The sequence below is a fragment of the Cornus florida genome, unplaced genomic scaffold, assembly GCF_030987335.1.
Source record: "Cornus florida cultivar Cherokee Brave unplaced genomic scaffold, ASM3098733v1 CherokeeBrave_3.0.0_Hap2_Chr10, whole genome shotgun sequence".
In the NCBI taxonomy this organism is placed as follows: domain Eukaryota; kingdom Viridiplantae; phylum Streptophyta; class Magnoliopsida; order Cornales; family Cornaceae; genus Cornus; species Cornus florida.
In genome coordinates, this window is record NW_026775580.1 from 67,455,067 (window position 1) to 67,480,805 (window position 25,739).

General features: G+C 37.4%; 1 protein-coding gene across 2 annotated transcripts; it reads right to left on the reverse strand.

The window, feature by feature from the left end:
• Nucleotides 1-77: 77 nt before the first annotated feature.
• LOC132275867 (mitogen-activated protein kinase kinase kinase 5-like) lies at nt 78-25,321 on the reverse strand. 2 transcript variants are annotated; one of them, XM_059777036.1, is made up of 11 exons: nt 24,538-25,321; nt 18,621-19,256; nt 18,458-18,545; nt 12,491-12,553; nt 12,248-12,411; nt 11,884-11,959; nt 10,209-10,268; nt 9,991-10,116; nt 1,217-1,426; nt 950-1,050; nt 78-821 (listed from the first exon to the last, which is right to left on the reverse strand). In XM_059777036.1, the coding sequence occupies exons 1-11, from the start codon at nt 24,957-24,959 to the stop codon at nt 593-595; spliced, it is 2,175 nt and encodes a 724-aa protein (XP_059633019.1). In that variant the 5' UTR covers nt 24,960-25,321; the 3' UTR covers nt 78-592. The 2 variants fall into 2 exon arrangements, with proteins under 2 accessions (XP_059633019.1, XP_059633020.1); XM_059777037.1 differs by having other exon boundaries at nt 18,621-19,232; nt 24,538-25,319.
• Between the last annotated feature and the right edge of the window lie 418 nt (nt 25,322-25,739).

The following is a 25,739-nucleotide window of genomic DNA, read 5'->3' on the forward strand; positions in this document are numbered from 1 at the left end:
ATCTGATCTTTAGCACAGGCCAGTGTTTGGAAGCATAACATGCCAAGCATTTTGTCCGTCACGTACAAAGAAATGGATTACCAGCATGACGACAGCCATTGATTAGTAGTTTCAAACAGAAACACCATGATAGTTTTGTTTCTCTTGAAAAGAGACACCCTAATGAAAAAGTCCGTCAGAAGAGAGCTTCTATTGAAATGAAATGAAGCCTCAATAATTACACAACTATATCTAAGTTCCACCACTAATGTTTTAGAAGAAATTTGGAAATATTATCTTTCTTCTAATTTCCATTTTCTGCCTTTGCTAGGGCAAGATATAAGTAACAACTACATTTTCCCTAAGCCTGAATTCTTCATGAAGAGCATAAAGAGCGAGTGTTTGAATTTGGTTGCTGATGAAAGAGCCTCCGTTACTTCATAAGAAGCATCAACAGCACAGAATTGGAGTGTGAACTGAAATCCCATGGCCGAATTGTCCCCAGATGGCAACATGACCAGCCTACAAGAGAACTCCGACCAAATTCTTTAGCCAATACTGTGCATGAGAGTTTGCTTCCTTATCAATCTGTAGTCAAACATATAAACACAATTCAAAGGTGTAGAATTTCCTTTCCGCGAGTCCTTATAGAAGCATAAGGATAGTTGCTTCCAGCTCCGAGTAAGCTGTTCGAACCATTGGGAGAATGGCTGATATTATGTGAACAGCAGTTTAACTCTGGTGATGATATACTCGGAAGGACTTCCAGTGTAGAACGAGGAGAGTGGCGGGAGGCTGCTTTGGTCTCCGTAGTTTCAGGATAAGATTGTTTACAAGATTCACTAGAGGAAGAAACAAATCGTCTTAGCATAAGGATAGGCATGATAGTAATGCAAGAGCAAAAGACTAGTCAAAATATTTTATGCAAATCTAGGTCTTCTGGTACACAATGACAAATGGATTATCCTACCTGTTACATGGCAGTTTTCCATGCCTTTTCAGTGTGCCAGGCGAGTTTGACATAATATCATTTACATTTTTAGTCCTCTCTCTTGGGCTATGTGATGTTTCCTGGAAAAACAGACAAAATAAATATCAATATATTGTCATTTTCACACAGTTATTTTGAGGGGAGGTGTGGGGGTAAGAAAACAGAAAAGAAAAAAAAGTATTAGTAACAGTGAAGGGTTTATACATGGTTGTAACTTGCAACCCATAAGTGGTATTTGACACTTACCATTAATCTCATTCCAGAATATTCTTGCACGCAAACTGAAACATTCTGATCATGTGAATTTCGCAAGAAAGGATGCTCAAGTAGCAAAACTGCTGATGGCCGATCTGCAGGATTTCTCTGGAAACACCACCGGAGGAATTCCTTTCCTTCTGATGATAAAGTTTCAGGTATAGGTGGGGTTTTATTCAAAACGTTGAACATAGCTTGCACCTAATGGATACCACAAAATGGGCAAAGTAATTCAGGGAATCTGAACATGCACAGTAGTACTACTCTGAAAGCTAATTGTGAAACTATCGATTGAGGGGATAGTTGGAAATTTTTTGAAATTGAATTATGTTTTCCGTGTACTTACTACTCAAGAAAAGCATATCATTCACCACTTTTTAAAGTGAATTAAAGTAATCAAGTAAATGAAAAACACAGCCATTTATTATCTCGAAGCAATCCTGAAAAACTAAAAGACTAAGGAATTATTTTATGAAGACTGAAATCGAGTTATTGATTTGTTGAGAATGAACCAAAAAGTTTTTAATAATAATTGAATCAAATCATTATGCTTGACATGGATCTAGACACGCAACTTGGTAAAATGATACCAGTGGAAAGATTTCCTATTCCTAATGGAAATATTTTATGGCAAGAAAAAAAGTTACAGATTAAAAATTAAATGCTACAAGAAAACAGAAGCATCATCTCCTTGAAAATGTTCAAATACCAAAGGACATCCAAACACCTCATGGCATCATTCTTATCTTTTACTATGGATTGAGCAGAATAAAAAGATCCCATTGCATATATTTTGGATAGATATATACTTATCTAGATATACAATATTTGAAATAAAAAACTAATGTGTACTTATTTGTAGCTTTGTTCAAACAATTTCAATTCTTTCTTCATTCATGCCTCATGCCTAGGGGTGACAAATGGGTGAGTTGGGACAGATTTGGGCTGGGTCAAAATATGGGCTGATTAAATGACCCATATTCAATCCGCTTGAATATGGGTTGGGTCAAAATGCATAGAGTCAAACCCGTCATGACCACCGATCCGTTTTAGGAAAAATAAATGTTATTATTTTGGACAAGCTTGTAAAAATATGTATGGATAACGTAAATCCTTCAATTTATTTTGGAAAATCTTTAAATTTATATTATTTTATTTTATAACTGGACATGCATGCAGGTAATATATATATATATATATATATGAAAACATTTGTTAATCTTTCTATAGACAACTGTTGTGTCTATACTTTTTTTTTTTCTTTCTAAAATACCACTATGGAATTTTTACCTCTAAAACGAATCAATTAATGCCAGTCGTCTTTCAATCATAAAACCATGACAATAACCTTTTCTCTCTAGAAACTGTTCTCTCTTTTAAAGTAATACTATTAGCAACTGCAACAATATTTTAGTGTTGTGCGGTGCGGAGTGCGTGGTGGTGCTGGGCTGCATGTGGTGGGCATGGAAGTGCTGCACCTAGAGAGAATTTTAGAGAGAGAGACGGTGAGGCAGAGAGAGAATTTTATAGAGAGAGAGAGTGGAAGAGGCAGAAAGAGAATCTGGGATCATGTGAGAGAATTTGAGAGAGAGAGAAGAGGTGAATTTGGGTCTCTTATATAAATGGGTGAAACATGGGTACCCCGTTTAACCCTCTAAAAATGGGTTGAATATGGGTACCCATTTTGACCCGTGTTTTAAAATGGTTAACCCAAATCCATTTTAAAACGGGCGGATATGGGCGAATTGATGGGTCACGAACCATTTTGCCACCCCTACTCATGCCCTCGTTTGACCTTGAAACTGGAAATCAAATAAAGCATATTGTCCGAACCTAAGCCTGGGCTACTTATAGTTCTAAATCTTCCCACAAGAAGTTAAAAGAGGATAATGAAACATTAAAGAGGAATTCCGGTAAGAGGGTACTTGCAAGAGAGAATTTTCAAACGAAAAACTAAAAAGGAGATTGAGACAAGAATTCCACCCCCAATCTCCACACTCTCTCCAACAGACATCCATACACACTAAACTTTCTTCCGCGGCTCCCCAAGATCCATACTATCATTCCACCAACAATCTTAAGCAGATTTCACTTGCAATTTGTCACACACACACACGTAAATAAAACCTCACTGGTACCACCTGATACATCTTATGCTTTACGGGTCTATACCAAGTGCTGGAGAACATCCAGAAGAACATAAAATAAGAACTACAGTCCAAAAGACTCCTTTCTTCAACAACCAAGCCTTTTCCCAATTACTTGGGGTTGGCTACGTGAAACCTATATTTCCATTCTGTTCTATTTAAGGCTATAGCCTCAGTCCATCCACATGCTATTGTATATTTCTTTTTCTAACCGGCGCATTTAAAGGCCTTCTTTGCAAATGTCCAAACCATCTTAACCGAATTTCTCTCATTTTATCTCCAATTGGTGCTACTCCAACCCTCTCCCAAATGCGATCATTTCTAGTCTTGGCACACATCCATCTCAACATTCGCATTCCTGCCACTCACTTGATGCAAATGTCATTTCCTAGCTGCCCAAAATTCGGTACCATAAAGTATGGCTGTGGTAATAGCCATTCGATAGAACTCGCCTTTCAATCGTAAGGGGACACGCCTTTCATTTAACTCATCCTGCCTTGATTCTATGATTAACGTTATCTCCAATTTTTTTCCTCATTATGAATAATTGAGCCTAAATAACAAAAAAATTCAATTTTTTGCACATCTTGATTCTCAATCCTCACTACATCCTCATTTGTCTTTCTAGATTTACTAAAGTTACACTTCATATATTCAGTTTTATTGGCTCTTATAAGGGACAAATTCTCATTAGCCATACTCCTATATTACAAACTGAATATTATATAAGTGGAAAGTAAATCAAATCACTGATCCTATGCCTTTAATAGGCACATGATAAAAATAATATCATATAAAATCAAATCAAATTAAGATCAGATCAAATCCAATCCCTAAAGATACTTCCAATATAGATCAAATCCCCATATTTTCTCCCAATACTCCTCAAGTTGGAACAAAGATATCAACTAAGCCCAGCCTGCCAATACCAGAGTGAAGAGCAGATTGTCTTACTGACTTTGTGAACATATTAGCAAGCTGATTAGTAGAAGAAACGAAGGAAGTACTTTTATTTTTATTTTTATTTTTTTACAAGTGAAGGAAGTATAATAACTCCACATCGGACTTTCTCCCTTAGAAAGTAAATATCAACCTCAATATGCTTTGTCCTCTCATGAAGAACTGAGTCAGATGCGAGCATAATAGCCGGTTATCACAGAAGAGAGTTGATAAACTAAATACAGGGAATCCTAGCTCAGTCAATAGGGAAGGATCTCACAAGTGCCCTGAGCCATGGCACGGTATTCCGCCTCCACAGAAGAACGAGACACAACGCTTTGTTTCTTACTTTTCCAAGAAATTAAATTGCCCCCGTGAAAAGTACAGAAACCTGAAGTAGAGTGACGGTCAGTCAGAGATCCAACATAATCAGCATCGGTGTAGCATGAGATAATAGGCTGTGGTGTGGATTTGTATAATAGACCAAGTCCTGGGCAGGACTTGAGGTACCGAAGAATTCGGTATACTGCATCTAAATGTGAGGTCCAAGGAGCATGCATGAACTGACTCACAACACTAACTGCAAATGTGAGATCAGATCTAGTGTTTGTTAGATAAATTAAGCGGCCAACAAGGCACTGATAAGCACACGGATCTAGAAGAAGGTCTACAGATCGGCATGAAGCCGATGTGTCGAATCAATAGGAGAGGAAGCAGGACGACACCCAAGCATACCAATAGGAGGTCTAATGTATACTTCCGCCAAGAAAGCAAAATGTCATGCCTAAAGTGTGCAACCACAATACCAAGAAAAAATCAAAGAGGACCTAAGTCTTTAACTTCAAAAGCATGCCCAAGGTCTATTTTTACCTTGTCAATGAAAGATGCATCATTTCCTGTGACAATTATGTCATCAACATATACTAAGATAATGGCAAAACGATTTTCTGGACTACGACGGAAGAAGCATGTGTGATTTGAGTGACATGGAGTGAAACCCATAGAAATAACTACATCACTGAATCGGTGAAACCATGCCCGAGGTTACTGCTTCAGTCTGTATAAGCATTTTAGAAGGCGACACACTTTCCCAGAATACTCCCCCTACAGCCGAAAACAAGGAGGAGAATCGATATAAATTTCTTCTGTCAAATCCCCATGAAGAAAGGCATTCTTCACATCTAACTGGTGAAGAGGCCAGGTGAAGAGGCCATGAGTAGCAAGCCGCTAAGTAAATAAGGCGGCGGACAGTAGTCAGCTTGGTGAACGGAGCAAAAGTGGCATTAAAGTCCTTCCCCAGAGTTTGTGTAAAACCTTCGCAACTAGCTTAGCTTTATAGCGATCAACAATACCATCTGGTTTATATTTGACTGTAAATACCCATTTACAGCCCACAATCCTGTCTCCTTATGGTAAAGTAACAAGCTCCCATGTCTTATTTTTCTGCAAGGCATCCATCTCAGCAGTCATGGTTGTTGTCCAGCGTTGGTCTTGCAAATCCTCAAATACAGTTCGAGGGATGGAAATAGCCGAGGTGGCAGCAAGGTAGGCGCGGTAATTGTGTAAAAGTCCCCGATAAGAAAGAAACTGGGCAATAAGATGATTAGTCACACAAGTCCTTCTACCTTTGTGTAGAGCAATAGGCAAATCAGAATCAGAAGTAGGCGATGCAGTATCTATAATAGAAGTAGGCAAGGTAGGATCTGAAGTAGAATCGGGAATAGCTAGGTTAGGATTACCTATACCACAAGAGGACAGTCGCAGGGTAACGTGAGGGGGATCTCGTGGGCGACGAGTGTAAGCCACAGGAGGAGATATTAAGGATAGAACTGGCGCAGGCCGAGCCAGGGGTGAGAAAGTCACTGATGGAGTAGAAAAAGGCGGATCCTGCAACAGAGATGTGCCAAAGAAGGGAACATCTTCAAAAAAAGTGACATCAATAAAATGATATATCCGACAAGTACTAGGGTTATAAAAACAGTATCCTTTCGACATAGTCGAATAACCCAGAAAAATGCAACGAATAGCTTTATCATCAAGCTTTATACGTGTAGGATGTCTGGTCGCAAAATATAAGTAATAGGGAAAAGGGTGTTGTCTGGTCGCAAAATATGTAATGGAACCTTACCCCTTAAAGTTTGACTAGGGATTCGATTAATAAAAAAACTTGCAGTGAGAACTACCATATTCCAATAAGATTGAGGAACCTGCATACCACGTAAAAGACACCGAACAACACTCATGAGATGACGGTTTTTACGTTCCGCCACTCCATTCTGTTCCGGTGTATAAAGGTATGTCAACTGATGAAGAATCCCTAATTTATTAAGATAAGACCGAAAATCATTAGAGATATATTCCCTCCCATTATCTGACCGGATGATTTTAACAATAGTATTAAACGGGGTTTTAATAATTTGTAAGAAAGAAATAAATGTAGACAATACTTCAGAACGTGACTTAAGTAAATAAATCCAAGTACGTCACATAATATTTATGACCAGAGTAAGAAGTAACAGGGGAAGGTCCCATACATCAGAATGAATAAATCAAATAAACAAGGAATACGACACATGCGTGAAATATAAAAGGTGCGTATGTGTTTAGAAAGCTCACACACAACGCACCGAAACTGATGGGTTCTACAAGTCGTTCGTAATGCTGGAAACAAAGATAATAAATACTGAAAATTAGAATGTCCTAGACGAGCATGCCATAAATCAAGAGTTTGGTTCGTAAAAGAATGCCTTCCATGGTAAGCATGTGCAAGAATTGGAGATGTCCCAAAGATGTACAGCCCGTCCCTCTCATAACCCCTGCCAAAAATCCTCTTCGTAGCTAGGTCTTGAAAAACACAGTGACCGGGAAAGAAAGTCACTGAACAGGCCAAGGAACGAGTTAAGCGACTAACAGATAATAAATTAAGGGAAAGGTTAGGCATATGAAGAACAAACTATAAAGATAAATCTGGAGATAAAGGACAGTACCCTTACTAATGATCGGTATAAAAGAATCATTAGCAAGGTGTACCTGCCCGGAGGATGCTTCCATATCAGAAAAATACCGACACTCACCAGTCATGTGATTGGAAGCACCAGAATCTATGACCCAAGTTAGAGGAACAATACCAAACTAAGAGGCATGGACTACAGATGGGGTACCTAAGTGAACTGCAGTTGATGTAGCTGGGTGGTACCCAAGTGAGCTGCAGCAGATGTCGCTGAAGGGAGAGATGCATGTGATAAATGATCTCATATAATAGACCCAATTTGTGTATGCAATTGATGCATATCAATACATCCAGGTGGAGGAGCAGGTGGCTCATGGTAACCAAAGGACTTGACAATAGCAACAGCAGAAGAAGTTGTAGTGCTGCTAGATCTAAGGTGTGGGTAGAGCTGGAAGCACCTATCCTTAGCACGACCAGTTTTTCCACAGTGTGCACATAGTAGAACTCCCCCGTCCACGATTACTACCACGGCCATGGCTACGAGTACAAGATGGTCTAAAAGAAGCGATTAATGCCATCTAATCAATGTCAGGTGCAAGAAGTGTAGCAGGAGCCATCGAAGGTGTAACCTGACGTTGACGATCTTCCCCATCAATAACAGCAAAAGCCCCAAAAAGAGAGGGTAGAGGTGTAGTATTCAAAATTTGAGTACGAAGTGCCTCAAATTCTGGACGGAGTCCTATAAGAAACTGATAAATCTAATGGCGATCGTGTCTAACCTTAATAATACCTGCAACCTCTGCTGAGATATCACCAAGGGACTCATAGTGAGCAAGTTCCTCCCAACATGACTGAAGGACGACAACGTAATCTGCAACTGATAGCTTTAAATCATCTTAGATAGCTCGTGAGATATCTCGATGCAACTCATAGATCCGGGCTTCATTACGAGCATGAGCATGAGCATAAGTCTTAGTGAGAGCAATCCATAAGGTGTGTACAGTTTCATGATATATAAACATATTATAAATACATTGCTCTATAGAATTGAATAACCACCACCTAAGAATGGTACAATTATCAATGTCCCATTGTGTAAATGTGGGTTCAACACCAACGGGCCAATGGTCTAGCGGTATCAGCCTCTTACTTTCCAGAGGGAGGTCAAGAGTTCAAGTCTCAGAAGAGACAAGTGTGTGTGAGTACCAACTAGGAAAAAAAGAAAAAGAAAAAAAGTAAATGTTGGTTCAACAGGTGCTGGTTTTTTAATAGTGCCCAATAAATATCCAGTTTTACCCCGACTCCCTAAATAAAGTCTCACTGATCTTGACCAAGACAGAAAATTTTTCCCATTTAATAAAACTGTAGTAATCCTTTGGGCTTGGGAACTATGCCCATAGGATGCGTTATCCTTAGTCTGAACAGATTCCATTTCTCATATTGTGATGATATAGAATCAAATCGCAGATTCGTACCGAATTGAAATTGTAAATACTGCTGTCTGCAAGTCACAAGGGCTGGAGAAGTCTTCCAAATGAGCAACTCTATCTGCAAGAGTGAAACTCGGCCGTACAATTTGTCTACAACATGTATTGACCTTGTGGAAGTCGGCAGAGAATGAAAATAGGATGGACGATTCGTCAACAACACATAACGACCGAGCCAGTCATTGGTATAGAGAGAGACCCCTCTACCACATGAAGTGATGGAGGGAAGAAGAAATACCCCCGAAGGGGTTTGGTTTGCTTGGGTGTGGTTTAGTGGTTGGTGACTGAAAAATTTAAAGAACACAAAAAGAGGAGAGGATAAACCAAGAGAAGATGAAGTAAAGATCAAGCAGTGGAGTGTGTGACGTGTTCTTGGCTCTGATACCAAGTTAAATGTAAAAGGCTCTTGTAAGTCACAAATTCTCATTAGCCATACTCCTAATTTATATTACAGACTGAATATTGTATAAGTGGAAAGTAAATCAAATCACAGATCCTATGCCTCTAACAGGCACATGATGAAAATTATATCATATAAAATCAAATTAAGATCAGATCATATCCAATCCCTAAAGATACTCCCAATACAAATCAAATCCCTATATTTCCTCCCAATAGCATTAAATCATTCTCTAGTCTCATCAACAAAAACAATATCATTGGCAAATAATATACACCACATAATCTCATCTTGGATGTGTCTTGTCAGCTCATCCATAACCAAGCCAAAAAGGTATGGACTTAATGATGACCCTTGGTGTAAGCCTACAGTAATTGGGAATTTACTTGTTTCCCCTATAGGCATTCTAACTATAATCACACAACCATCATATATGTCATTTATTGTGTCAATGAATCCCTTTGTGACTCCTTCCTTTTCTAAAACCCTCCATATTAGGTCTCTAGGTACCCTATCATAGGCTTTCTCCAAAAGAACCCTTTCTTCAAACTTCTCTTATTTCTATGCCCTATATAATTTATACTCTCTCAAATACATATGAGTTCCAGCCTTTTTTTTGCTTTAGCAAAATGCCCCTACAAGTTCAAAGCTTCTCTTCTTATGAAAGGAATTACAAATTAATTTCATAAAGGAAAATCCATAGATCAAGCACTAGTAATATCCTAAACAGAATAATTCTGTACGAAGTACGTTTATCTCCTGGAGGACGAATCTCACAGAAATACAAAACAATGGACATGAAAACAAAAATCTAAAAGCAATGAATAAAGCCACATGCTTACCCCATTTAACTCACTCCAAGGAGGTTTTCCATCCAGCATCTCAATGACTGTGCAGCCCAAGCTCCATATGTCAACAGCATAAGCAAGCTCAGGATTGGTATCTTTCCGCATCACAGCCTGCAAGACCTGTGCCCCAATTCCAACCGCCCAAAGAAAAAATGTGTCAAGAATGAAAACCACAAGCCATATGTAAACTTATCCTATGCAATGTTAGATACCTCTGGAGCCATCCAGTGTGGGCTACCCTTCAGAGAAAGATCAGTGAAATGTCCTGTAAGCTGAATACAAACAAGAGCTGTGAAATTAGGGCAAGAGGGAAGTAGTGGAGATGAAATGTCAGAAGTGCACAAATGAGTAACAATAATAAATATATCTATATAAGTATACACACACACACACACACATAAAGGCTTTCAATCACAATCTCAAGGTATTCCTCTCAGAATGTAATCCACTAACCTTGGAGTGGATAGTAACACCAGTTATGTAAACTCTGTCATGCATAGTTTTAATGTAAATGACCAAACCTCTCTCTCTCTCTCTCTCTCTCTCTCTCTAAATGAGTGAGTGACCAAAAATAACTCCATCTATATGGTTTAGATGCTAAGTTCTGATGATGAAGCCTTTTTCAGTTGATGATATATACATAGGAACGTTGTCACAGCTATACGCACAGCATGTTTCTATGTTTGAAGTGCAACTTTTTACATAATAATATGTATTGGTCGTTCTGATCTCATATCTCATCCACCACTAAACTCGCTTTCTAGAAAGGAGAATAGGAACGGATAAAAAAAAAAAAAAAAAACTGTCTGCTCTCCAACAGCATCTTTTTTGATCCTTTACTCACACACAAACTCACATAGTTCATACCTTATTAAATATATTTTTTATTTTTTTATAATATCACTGGAACATTTTAAATATATAAAATCACACGATAATAGAAAAAACGTTCTTCCACGAATCCATATAGCTGCCAACATCATACACTATCCAAAGCATTCCATTCTACAATAAGTTAATCCATGTTAGTGATATATATATCACATCTTGACTGTACCAGTGATACAACCGTGCTATTCATATATTTTTCAGCTGTTTACTGTTTCAGGTTTTTCCAAAAGAAATACCATTTTATTTGAACATAACTGCAATATTTACCACAAAGGTACATCTGGTTTGCGAATTTAGTGAAAAAAAGGAAACACAGCACAAAGGAATTCCTTTTCTCTTATTTAGTTTCCACTGACCATAGCAAGGAAATAAACATGAGGAAAGTGAGGGAGAAATATTTAATTTTAGATCTCATTTCCCTTTTCCTTTTACTTGATTCCAACCGTTTTTGAGGAATTATGAACTTTTAATCTCATATTAGCATGAGAGAGTAAATAAGGATAATCATTGTCCCTTCCTTTTTCCTATTCCTCCTCCTTCACTAAATCAGCAAACCAATCAAAACCTAAAAGAAAAGGTTTAAGAGACATTTTCCTTTTGGTAACACCAATGAAATAAGATTTTCTCTCATTCCCTTATTAAAGAAAGTCCAATTATATGTTTTGATTTGTTCAAGTTTTCTTATTAAGACACAGAATTTTCCATCAAAAGCAAGAGTTTAAACACTTGGAATCTTCATAAGATAAAACTAAATCAATATCATAAGAATTCCTCAACATAAGAAGAATGCTGCTATAACAATGTTGTTATAGTCATTCACTAGGTATGCTAAAAATGTTTCCCAGAAAAAGATATATGTGAAAAAGAAAATACACATTAGTACAACAAGAAGAAAAGAGAGAGAAAGAAATCAAACCTTCATGCATTAAACTAAATTAATATCATAAGAATATATTTAATTAAATTGGTAGTTGTTAAAAGACTTTCAAATCTCACATGTTTTGCCAACCCGAAGTCAGCAAGCTTGACAACACCAGATGTATCGACAAGCAAATTTGCCCCCTTGATGTCCCTATTTAACAAAATCATCAAAACCTTACATCATAAACCATTCCTAATCACCAAGACAGACGTCAGTCTATTCAAGCTATGTACTTTTCTCAATCATGAAAGTAAAAGATGCTGGTAAGTATCTATTACATTTTCGAAACATGCCCATTGAATAAATTCATTTTTCTCAACATATTGACATTGTCTATCATATGCTAAGGCATAGAATTATACGCACTACGATGTGATTGTTAAAAAAGATGTCCAACTGTAACTTAAGATTATCCACTCTCATAAATATATCAGTCACCTGTGTACTATTTTTTTGCTATGCAAATAAGCCAGCCCTGAGAGAATATGGCGGGTGAAATTGCGAACTACAGATTCTGTAACAGCCCCACGATTTTCACAGATATATTTGTTGATTGATCCTGGATAAACATACTCCAACAATATGCAAAAACGATCCTCAACCTGCACAGAAAGCAGTGCTCTTCAATTTGCATATTTGAGAGAAATCTGGCTGACACAAGATAATCGAAGAATTACTTACAATTTCACTACCATAATACTGCACAATATTTGGATGCTTTAGCTGCCGGAGAACTTTGATTTCCTGAAACAAAAGAAAGAATGAGAACAAAAAAGAGTTTAAAAATAAGACAAGTTTGAGAAACTGTATCCTGATAAATGCTAACCATAGAAGGTTTTCTGTATGCTGATAATTCCGTATAGCAGAGAAGCACACACAGTGAAAGAATTGTTTCAAAATTTTTTTTTTTTTTCTTTTTCCCAGAAAGTCAGAAAAATCAATTATCTAGGAAGTGGTCTTCGGCTCTGTTAGGTATGACAGAAGATTGGAAGGTATGGAAAAGCAAGGAGAAAGTGGACCTTCTATCGTCTGATAGGAAGGAAAAGTGAAGGAAAGGGGAAAGGGGAAAGGGGAAAGGGAAAGGGAAAGGGGAAAGGGAAAGGGAAAGGGGAATTACATCCCTCCAGCCCATCATTTTCTTTCCACCAAAAAGTAAATGACAAGAAGGAAGTTAAGAAAGAACATTTTACACGTCCTTCAAACTAAGCCCTTGTACTAATACATGATCGTAAAATCGTAAAATATGTAGCACTCCTTTCTTTCTAGCTCAAACAAGCAACCAAAGGAAACACAGTATCATCTCCTTACGAAATCCTTTACCATCTCTCTGACATTACCCTCCCTCTTACCCTTTCTCATAGTCCACCCATCCTACCAATTAGAGAATTAGGAAACACTCTTTATGACAGAGCGGAAGCTATGAATGTTCACAAAGAACAACTTTGAATCCACAAACTTAAGAGAAGATTGCAGAGCAATCTAATATATCATTGATAATTGAATGAATGATCTACTCTCTGCAGTACATGTATTTATAATAAAAGAACCCGAACACTGTAAGGAAAACTATAAGCAAAAGGAAACTAAAGCCATAAGGAAGCGCTAGCAGCTCAAGGAAACTGCTCAAAATTAAACTTTCACTAAAAAAAATAATAAAATAAGAAACCTAATTTCTAAAAAATACTAAATTCCGAAAATTAATATAATTGGAATCCAAACTGTACTACATCAGTCCCCTCCACTTCAAAAGAACTCGTCCTCGTGTTTACCTGTGAATAACGCAGTACATCATATATAAGTATAAACAATATTTTATACCATTGAGGACTTAATGTTATTGCTTCATAATCTTGCGTCATATTTTTTGCACATTTATTTTTTCTTTCCTCAAACTTTTTATGATAATCTTCAGCAACAACATTTACATGAATTTCATATCCAACATTCCCATTGTAGTTTCCAGTGGATGCCACCTGCAATCCATGGTGAGTATACACCATTAAGGTGACATCATCAATTCTAAATCCATTAAACTGGTAGTCATTCAGCTCATGTATTGCACTTGAAAGAAGAAACCATAGTACTGCCCACAGTCCATAGTTGAATAGGCTTGAATCCCATAGCCAATGACAACCTCGTGATCCATAATGGAGGTAATGGGTTTCAGCTTCACCAAACATGTGCACATTGTACAAGATATTATTTGGGGCATGGCTACGCACAGTATGCATGAAAAGAAGCTGACCTAGCTCATGAGCTTTATCTACTAGAAATTGGACATCATTCTCGTTTTGGGCACTAACTACACCACCCTGAGCACATGTAATAATGTGTTGAAGCTCTTCCAACTTGTATTTCCTTATCCTTCAAACATGGGTCCACCTCAGTACTTGGCCAGTAAGTGTCTCCAAGCCCCACACTGCACAGCTCAATATCATCCTTGTCACCATAATATTCCAAGTCTACTCTCAAACAATCAGTTATGTCCTCAAAGCGGGTCACTGAAGTTATATTAGAGCATTCTCATTCTCAGGTGCATCTGTTGTGATTGGGCAACTTTATCATCTTCAACTACAAGGGGTGAGGCACCATAATTTTGATTATCAATTTCTTGAGAATTATTGGTTGCTTCTACAAAATTATCACTCCTTTGTGTACTCGTTGACGGACGGACCCTCTTTCCTACAATTCTGATACTGGTGTACAACTTCTGCTCATAATCTGGTGGTAAGAATCTAGCCATCAATAACTTCTTCATCACGTACCACAATCGAACAGGCTATTTTCCTGCCATCTTCAGTTTATCTATGTCACTTCCCAACAATATAAAGCGCCTTTCTAAGTTTTAATGCTAAAAGTGGAACCTACTTGTTTTCGGGTATATCAAAATACTCAAAAAAGTGCTCAACTTCATCAAGTCAGTCCAAGAAATCTTCAACATTAAAACGTCCATTGAAACTGAGTCGATCAAGTGTTGCCTAAAACTCACGATTGTCTAGATATCCACAGTTTCTATCACGCCTATCTCGATCACGCTGATTCAATGCAACTCCTTTGAATCCAAACTCCTCGTCAACGGAATAATCCGTATAAACTAGAGGCCTACGTGGATATAGGGGAACATAATCCATGTTCGGTTGGCTGCGAGGAACATCGTCAGCATGATCCCAAAAAGGGCCATAAACCTTGTTGCCACCAATTCCAAAACCAGCAATTTGTCTACACCATTGATCAATCCGTCGTTTTTAGTATGCATGGCTGCCCAAGGGACCTACAATCTGCGATCGTCGCCAAAGTGGTTGCTACCAGAACAATCAATCACCATAGACTAGGGTAAAACAAGGCTCTGATACCAACTGACGGAGTGGAAGCTATGAATGTTCGCAAAGAATAAAGAACAATTTTTAATCAACCGAGATAAGAGAAAATTGCGGAGCAATTTGATATATTACAGATAGTTGGATGAAATGATCTGCCTTCTACAGTACATGTATTTATAATAAAAGAACCCTAACACAGTAAGAAAAACTATCAGAAAAAGGAAACTAGCAGCACAAGGAAACGGCTCATAACAAAACTTTCTCCAAAAATTAGGAAAAAAAATTTAAAATAAAAAACATAATTTCTAAAAAATATTAAATACCAAAAATTAATATAATTTGAATCCAAACAGTCCTACATCACATTAGCTATATACTTGGCCATGATTGTTGTGTGTGGAACGTCTGTACAAACTCCAATTAGCTCTCAGAAAAGCTCTTTTTGGTTTCTCTCCATGCAAATTGCCCCTTTTTCATTTCTATGTTTACAGAAAATGGAAGAATGGCAAAGAGCGTAATATCTAAACATAGAACTATGGTGCAATTAAGCCTAAGTTATTGAAGTAAATGGTTAAGTAGTAGCATGGCATCTAAAAGGTAGGGGTGGGTTATAGTTTGATTCATACTGTTAATCGAAAAATATATGTAGTTATATTTATTGGATGATCTAGCATTTTACAGAAGCTGGAAATAGTTTCGTTTAAAGCATCAGATCTAGGAATTTTTTAAAAATGTTATTCATCAGATACTTGAACACCAACAATTCTGCGAAGTTCAAGAAATAGGATCCATGGAGATAGATTGCCTTGGGAGTGATCAAATCATCATCTTTGCCTTGTTCCCATATGAATGGAGTCTGCCACATGAATTCTCTTTTCCATTCTTTCCTATTACAAGCCATATCTCCTATTATATTTAATCTTTTTTAAATCATTTCTAATTATTTCATCACACGAGTTTTAGTCAGTCTCTTTGTACCTTACCTTCTATGCACATAAATCTACCCTTTCTTACCGATCCATTCATGAGTTTCCATTGTATATGACCATACCCCCTAAATGGCTAAATCAATTCTCTCTTATTTTGTCACTAATAGAGCCACTCCTGCTTTTCCCCTCACACGTTAATTATTAGTCCTATCTTTCCTAGTTGCTCCTCTCATCCATCTTCATTTTCTCATTTAAGCTACATGCATATTTTGTTCTTGTCTTTTTTTAACGCTCAACATTCCACTCCATATAATATAGTTGGCCTAATTACCAACCTATAAAATTTTCCTTTTTAACTTATTTGGTATTCATTTATTACATAGAATGTCACTAGGTTGTCTCCATTTTCTCCACCCTGCTCTAATCTTGATGATTACATCGTCGTCTACCTCTCCATCTTGTTGTATCATGGACCCTAAGTATCGAAAATGGTTACTTTTAGTGACCATTTAGACTTGAATTGTGATAGTTATATTGTCGTCCTCTACATGTAGTGTTCAAATGCTAAGTGATTATTAAGGAAACAGGCAAGCACCCTAGGCTCTGATACATTAGGGCACAAACGGTTCAATTTAGACCTATAGGGAGGCTGAGAAGGTCTTATTACTATTACTAAATTTTGCAAAAAGAACACTTTTGCATATTCTTATGAGTCAGACAACACAACGTAATTCCCTCTGCTTCCATTTGTCCTATTTACTTTGTTCATAGGATCTATAGAAATTCCTTTCAATCAAGAAGGAATGGATTAGACTAGAATAAATAGTCACATGAAGGAGAAATTCTAGGAATTTCCCTTTCAGGATTTAGAAGAATATACTGGTGCTGGTATAGCTTTTACATGGATACTACTCGTGAATAACTAACTTTCAAAATTTTAGTTTATAATGAATTCCACTTTTCGTTTGTTTAGTTATCCACATGTCTCAATCACGAATACAAACACATAAAAGCAGAAGAAAAAAAAAAAAAAAACAGAGATAACAATGTTTTGAGTAAAAATCCTGGAAAGGGAAAAGGCCTCAGTCCAAACACAAACAATTCACTATAGAGAAAGGTATTACAACCCTAGGTACCAGACTCTACTCCTCATAATCACCTAGTTACCTCTGATGCAAAAGCCACCAAATATTCCTCCTTGGACTCTATTAACGGCAATCAACAAAGTCGCTCACCCACAAGCGTGCTCTCCATGGTTTGTTCAATTTGTTGATCTTCAAAAGAACACCTAGTTTGTTGGTTGCTTAATGATTCCCTAATTTTCTTCTTGCTTTTATTCACTCAATAACATAGAGTATGATGTTCTATGAAAACCCGAGGTTGATATTCAAAGCTCTCTCTCCCCCCCCCCAAAAATATATAAATTCTATAAATTATGAAAAACCATACCCTAGATTCTTCTTTGGTTATAGACTAACTGACTCTAGATATTTTGTTAACCCTAGTTTTGCGTAGGATTTTGCCAACACATGACTCAATATCCTAACAATTATGACCATTTTCAATTGCTTCAAACATCAATTCTGGATCTCTTTTCTTTTCATTTTATGATAGATCAAATATAGATCCCCTCTAACTCCTCTACCTTCTTGAGTGGAAGGTCGAGAGTTCAAGTCCCATTAGGGACAAAAGTGGGTAAGTGAGTTACAACTGGGAAAGAAAAAAAAAAAAAAAAATCATTAAACAGTTAAAAAATCTGGCTACACATAAAAGATGTTACGACAAACAACCACGAACGAAGAAATAATCACGAAACACGACAAAAACAAGCACCACACAAGACACGACGATTTAGCATGGTTCGACACAAGTAATGTCTACGTCCACGGTGAAGATCCAGCGAATGGTTTCACTATGCGAAATCAAGAAGTTACAAGTTTCAGCCCCCAAACCCTAGCTTTAGCTCTCACTCTCTTTTCTACGATTTTCAGTTTCTTTCAATGTCCCACTCCAAACCCTAAACGCCCTTATATATTGGGCTACAAGAGAGGGTCCCCGACCTGCAAGCGGAAACGGGTTGTCGGGTCGAAAGTAAGTCGCAGCACGACCCAGAACCAAATTCGGGCCACAAACATCACAAAAGGTTATCAGACATTGAGGAAAGAAACTTTTAGGACCATATGACTTCAATGGAACATCAAATGATAATTGCTTAAGTGAGTTTGACAAGCACCCGAAGAACAATATCAGAAACTTCAATAATTCACAACCTTAAAAAGACTCATTTTTCCCCCTGCCACTATTTGTATTTGTTTTAAGAAACCACAGAGAATAGATACCCATGGAAACACACAACTATATTACTGTACAACAATATGTGAGGGACTCTGAAGAAAAACCTGCTCCAACTGCTTTATACATTCCGCAGGTTTAGGGTCATCAGGTATCAGATCAACTTCTTTCATTGCACATGAAGCTCCAGTTTCACTGTCAAAGAAAACAAGAGTGATGTTCTTTGCAACAGAAATAAAAAATAAGAAAGCTTCAGTTTATGTTGCATACCGGTTGGTTGCTATATAAACGGTACCAAATGTACCCCGTCCAATGAGTTTTCCCTTTTGCCATTGACTTTTGATCGATGATACATCTGGCTTTTCTATAGTTTGGCGGATGTTAGATGAAGATGATGGTTTTGCAACTACTGGTGGAAGGGGTAATGGGTGGACATTGGCATGAATATTACTTTCAGCCCATGCCGAAGAACTTTCTGGGAGTGATTTATGATACGAATGTAGCGCAAGGCCAGTAGGACTTCTGGTATCATGGCAGTGAGTTTGTATTGTGGGGCTATGAAGTGGAGATTGATCAGGGCTACGCATTATTCTTGCTGACATCATTTGAGAATAACCTGCAAGAGAATCCACAACTGGAGCCTCTAAAGCAGACGAAACCTGAAATTCTTGACGAACCATGAAAGTAGAATGGACGTCCACTGTACTAAATCTTTTTGGACTAAGAGTAGGACTGGTGAAACCACTGGTTGGAGCACTCCTGGCAGGAAAATTCAGTCTGAAGTTTTGATCAACACTATCAACATTTAGATCTTGACGGAACCCCCTACGGCGATAAGTAGGAAACCTGGATGATTCTGCGGCAACAGGGACTGTGGTCTTCCTGATATTTTGATGAGCAAAGTAGCTGCATTATTTAAACATACTAAATAAATTTATTATGGAAAATCAGCACTACTTTATTTTTTTCCTTTTTTTCAGTTGGAACTACAAGGATCCATAAGCAGCAAAAGGAAAAAAATGAATTTAGAAACTAAGAAGAGCCTATAGCACAACATGCTATATGCTAAGCATACACGACAATTTGTCAAAGAACCCAAGAATTTGGTAAATGCCTGACTTTAAAAACTACTAACTCCGGATTTCCCTTTTGCCATTGACTTTTGATCGATGATACATCTGGCTTTTCTATAATTTGGCGGATGTTAGATGAAGATGATGGCTTTGCAACTCCTGGTGGAAGGGGTAATGGGTGGACATTGGACTAAATCTTTTTGGACTAAGAGTAGGACTTGAGAAACTACTGGTTGGAGCACTCCTAGCAGGAAAATTCAGCCTGCAGTTTTGATCAACACTATCAACATTTAGATCTTGACGAAACCCCCTACGGCGATAATTAGGAAACCTGGATGATTCTGCGGCAACATGGACTGTGGTCTTCCTGATATTTTGATGAGCAAAGTAGCTGCATTATTTAAACATACTACATATTTATTATGGAAAATCAGCACTACTTTATTTTTTCCTATTTTTTCAGTTGGAACTACAAGGATCCATAAGCAGCAAAAGGAAAAAAATGAAATTAGAAAACAAGAAGAACCTATAGCACAACATGCTATATGCTAACCATACACGTCAATTTGTCAAAGAACCCAAGAATTTGGAAAATGCCTGACTTTAAAAACTAATAACTCCGGATTTTGAAATTCAGATCTTTTCACCATATGATGCTTGTTCAGTAACGATTTTGAAGTTGTCAATTCCTATTTACTTGACCGATCTTATACTTTCACAATTTAAAACCATCTAAAAAGGGATACACAAGCCCAAAATTTGGAACTGGTGTTACTTAGGCAGCGAACACTGATCTCCAGAGGTGGAGCAACTCCTAAATGAATATTAAAGATTTGCCTTAAAAGAGCAAAATAGTAATCACACCATTCCATATGAGGAATAGCATCACTATTTATGCACGTTGGCCTGTTTGATAAGGGTACCAACATCTTATGATATTAAATTTCAAGAGGTTGCAGCAAGTAGTAACTAAGCTTAAAAGGAAACACATTTATCAATTAATAATGTTCAGGGCATAACTTGAAAACTAATTTTTAGCTGTTTACTTATATTGACATACACAATTTAACAATTTTTTTGAATTATTTGGTTAGTGTTAGTTAAATTTTGTTTTGCAGCTGCAATTAATGAATGGTACTTTCTTTTAATTCTTGACTATGATATTCATGAATTATTTGCCATGCATAATTTGTTATACTGCATATATTATGTGCACCGCGCACACGTATGTTGATGTACGGCATGTTAATTATTGCTTGTTAAGATCCCAATAATACTATTCGGTCCCATGATCCTACGATCTTAGCATTATTGTATAGAGGAAGATGGGATGGATGAGATGGTTTGGTCGGGCTCAAAAGAAATATAAAAAGAAGACAAAGGAGAGAATTGTGTAAAGGCTTGAATGAGATAAATCTCTCATTCACAGCTCTAGTATTTATAGATAAAAAAGAGCACATGCTCATATTACAAGAAAAGAAATAAAATCAAATCACAGCATATTCTATAGCATATGGCAGATTCTATAGCATGATCAAATCTCTACTAATATGGTAAGTCATTCCATAAATCGTGGCTATCATATTTGCTAACACTCCCCCTCAAGTTAGTACATAGATACCTGAAACACCCAATTTGGACAATGCATTCTCAAACACAATATTGCTGACGCCCTTTGTAAGAATGTCTGCAAGCTGCTGAGAGTTTGTGACAAATGGAATGCAAATTTGATCAAAGATGATCTTCTCTCAAATAAAGTGACGGTCCACCACTATATGCTTAGTCCTGTCATGCTAAACAGGATTTGCTACTATGCTAATGGCAGACTTGTTATCGCAGTAAAGTGAGAATGGAAGCGACACTAGAAGGCACAAGTCTGTCATCAAGGTTTTCAGCTATAGCAACTCAATTACCCCAAGAGCCATAACCCTATACTCTGCCTCTGCACTAAATCGAAAGACAACATCCTGCTTCTTATTGTGCCAAGTAACCAAGTTGCCACCAATAGTGATACAATAGCCCGAAGTTGATCTCCTATCTGAAACGGATCCTGCATAATTAGCATATATCCAAGCCTCAACACGTAAGTGACCATGATTGGCAAACAAAATACCACGGCCCGGACACCCTTTTAAATAGCGAAGGATCTGAATAGCTGCATCAAGGACAGGGGTATGAGGAGAGTGCATGAATTGACTCATGACACTCATGGCATAAGCAATGTCAGGTCGATTCATGGATAAATAGATGAGCTTCCCAACAAGTCGTTGATACTAACCAACGTCCTACAACAATTCCCCCGCAGAATCAGCCAACCGATAATTCTGCTCAATCGAAGTATCAACAGAACAAGTGCTAAGCTGACCAGCAGTAGAAAGCAAGTCAAGAACATACTTGCATTGAGAGACGAAAATACCAGCCTTGGAGCGAGCCACCTCAATGCCCAAGAAGTACCAAAGGGGACCAAGATCCTTAATCTCAAACTAACGGTCAAGATAGCTCTTAACCTCAGTAATTTCGGCAGTATCATTTCCGGTAAGAATAATATCACCAACATACACAATAAGAGCAACTGTTTTACCGCCTGAATGACGTAAGAATAAGGTGTGATCAACTGCACTCTGATGGAAACCAAACTTGAGCATGGCAGTGCCAAAGCGATCAGACCAAGCTCGAGGAGACTGCTTGAGGCCATACAGGGAGCGACAAAAACGACAGACCATACCGGAATAAGAAGGAAAATGAAAGCCCGGAGGGGAACCATATACACCTCCTCTTGCAAATCACCATTGAAAAAGGCATTCTTGACATCTAACTGACATAGAGGCCAAGATCTCAAGGGTACTATGTTTCATGGACTTCATTTCTCTCGTCAGTCGCCTCTTGTACTTCGTGCTCAGCCAGTGTATGCCCGGGGGGCACTTGCCACCTTGGCCTGGGGCCGCCAATTAAATATATATGATAATTTTTATTTTTACATATATATATATATATATATATATATATATATACATATGAAAATTTTAATATAATGCCCTACCTAAAATTATTAGTTTCTAAAATTACCTATTTATTTTCTCATTCTTTTCTCTTCTACTCTTTAAAATCCTTTAAAAAGTTAAATTTTCCTTCTTAAATTAAAGTCAAATTTTTTTCCTTGTAGGTTTTGACATTTTTTTTCTTCCTTTTTTTATTTTTTATTTTTCCCTTCTACTTCTTCAAATTCTTCTTCTTCTTCTTTCCTTAACCATGCGCTCCCTGAATTGAAATCCTGGCTCTGCCCTGTTCGTGCTTATACTGATTGGGCAGCAGACTTAACAGATCGTCGTTCTACTACAGGTCTTTGCATCTTTCTCAATGATTCACTCATCTCTTCGCGCAGCAAGAAATAAGACTGGTGTGGCTTGCTTTAGCACAGAAGCTGAGTACAGAGCACTTGCTGATACAACTTCTGAGTTCCTGTGGTTCCGACGGCTTCTTCATGGGAGTTTCTTCAACTATGACCACACCTATTTATTGTGATAATAGGAGCGCAATTCAGATTGCACACAATGATGTATTTCATGAGCACACCAAACACATTGAGATTGATTGCCACTTTTGTTCGTCATCACCTTCTTCAAAATGTCTTACAGTTGCGATCCATCACTTCTCTTGATCAACTAGCAGACGTCTTCACCAAAACGCTTCCGCCATGCCGCTTTCGAGATCCTATTTCCAAACACAAGATGGTTTCATATAACCCATCTTGAGTTTGAGGGGGGCTGTTAGACAATCTCCTTATTCGAGCCATTGACATTGACACACCTCCACCGCACCTACACCAATCTACCATGTTGACACCCACCGCACCTACACTGCCCTCCTTTGTTGACATTGTAGCACTCTTGCTGAGCACTCCAGCTGCCTATATATACATATAGGTGATTTGTACAAAGATATATATACACAATACAATACATACATTCTGATGAATTTTAACATCAGAATTCTTAAGAATTACAAATATTATTTAGTAAAATATTTCTTATTTTCTAGAAAATTACAATTCTAGATCTGATTCTCAAGTCCCCTCATTTATCCAACATAAATCTCAGTTTCAACAACCATGACAATAGGATTTAAATTGGACTAGTATATACGTATTATATAAAGGTTGCACTTGCACATGAAATTTTGAAATGTAAGAATTCTGTTCACCATTTTTTTAAGGGCTTCTATTGAAGCCTAATTAGTATTCTGGTAAGAATGTAGGACAATAAGTTGGATTAATTTGAAAATAGGTATAATCGCAATTTGGATGTAATTTCCATTTTATACAACCATATAATAAAGTTTGAATTACTTATCGAAGATAATAATAGAGCTTGAATAGGTAAGATTGTAACCACTTTTCTTTTTGACCAAGTTTAAGATGTTATATGCTTTATGCATTCTTATTATCTGTAGAAGCAGCAACTGGGAGAATCCTTTAAAAAAGAAGTTGTTATTTTAAAAAATTATAATAATTACTTCAAGTGAGATAAATGAAATTATAATAATTACTTCAAGTGAGATAAATGAATTTGTGAATAAGCAATCGATCAACATATCTAATCTGCAAAACTGAAATGCCTGATAGAAAGTACAATAAACTCATATTATTGATTATGACCTTGATACTACTACATTGAGCTTTCTGGACCTTAGCCATGCTTAATTGCATACAATACAGAATTTGTTTCCCCACTAATTTTAATTTTGAACCGGTATTAGTAATATTTTTGGGTTAGAATTACATTATATGATTAAAAATAGGATTCTCACTCCTAATTGCAGTTACATGACTTTAAAAATAGGATTCTCCAGTTGCAATTTTATTTATTTTTTCTTTTCTATTGAATTCACAAGAACAAGACTAGAGAAGAAATTAAAACAAGTAATATTCATATTATTATATTTGAGAAAGCATCCATAGGTACAAATACATGCTAATTTATTCTGTTATTCATGTATACTGTAAAACATACACCTACTTATGATTTAGGGGAAAGAAAATCCTAACATGATTGCTGAAATATCATGTACACAAAGAATATGTTCATTATTTGACAATTTAGATAGAAAATTTGTACCTCCCGGTGGCAGTGCTTGATGGAATTGGTACCCCTCCGGTCTCATCCCGGCCATCGGCCTCCCCTGTGCTGGGACCTTCTTTCGGCAATGACAAGTTTGACCGATCATTCTGCTTGAAAATCAAATGCAATTCAGGGAGTGGCAAGGGTTGTGGTACAGCTGACCTTGACCAATGACCCAAATTTCCCGGTGACAGCAATTCCGAGCCCGGCGAAACCGGCAAGGAACGTGACCGATCAGTAGTCTGCTGCAAACCAAGCTCGTTGTCGCTAGCATGCCGGAGCTTACGCTGTCTAGTGAGCTTCCGGTTCATCAATTTTCCATTGAAGAAACCATTGTCCTTGGCATCCTGTTTCTGAGGAGAATCAGAAGGAGATGAAGAAGAAGAACGAGACGCGAATAATCTCTTCAGATTCGTCATTTCGGTTGTTGTGCAAGCAATTTACATGCTCTTATTGAAACCGTCATATTTGACACAGTAAATTCATGTAAAGGCCACTTTCTTTTTCCTACTTTTCTAATTAATCTTTTTGTTGACTCTTAGAATACTACAAATTAATCATAGAATTAAACCCCAAAACCCCAACCCTAACGATTGACTAAATCAAAGACTCTTAGAGCCCCTTCGCAACACATTTTCCAATCTTTGAATTCAGCAAATGAGGTGTTGGGGTCTCCGTTGCTTAGTTAGAGTCAGAAACACGACACCTTCGGCTCAGCCAAGTCAACAACCCCACCCAAAACTATCATATATACATATACAATATATATCTATATACATATACATATACATATACATATACATATACATATACATATATACGTGTAAGCGTGTGTGATTTGATTAAGAATTTAAGGTGCTACGTTGACAGGAATGCGTACTGAGACGTACTGTGGAAAATGGAGTTGAATTGTCTAAGCAATGAATAGTGCTAGCTGATGGACGACGTTGGCAATGATTTCACAGTTCACACGAAGTGGTGTTTTCATCGTCACCGATTAAATTAAACATTTACTACAACCACATAAACCCTACCGTCAACGCCAGCAAAATTTCGTCCACAACCCGCTAGCTCGTTTCTACTAAACCGCCTTGCCGGTTACAACTTGAATTTACTGTAACTATACACACATACATATACACATGGCAACTAACAAGAATGAGGAAGTGATGATTTAGCAAGAGGTAGAGAAGGTTCTG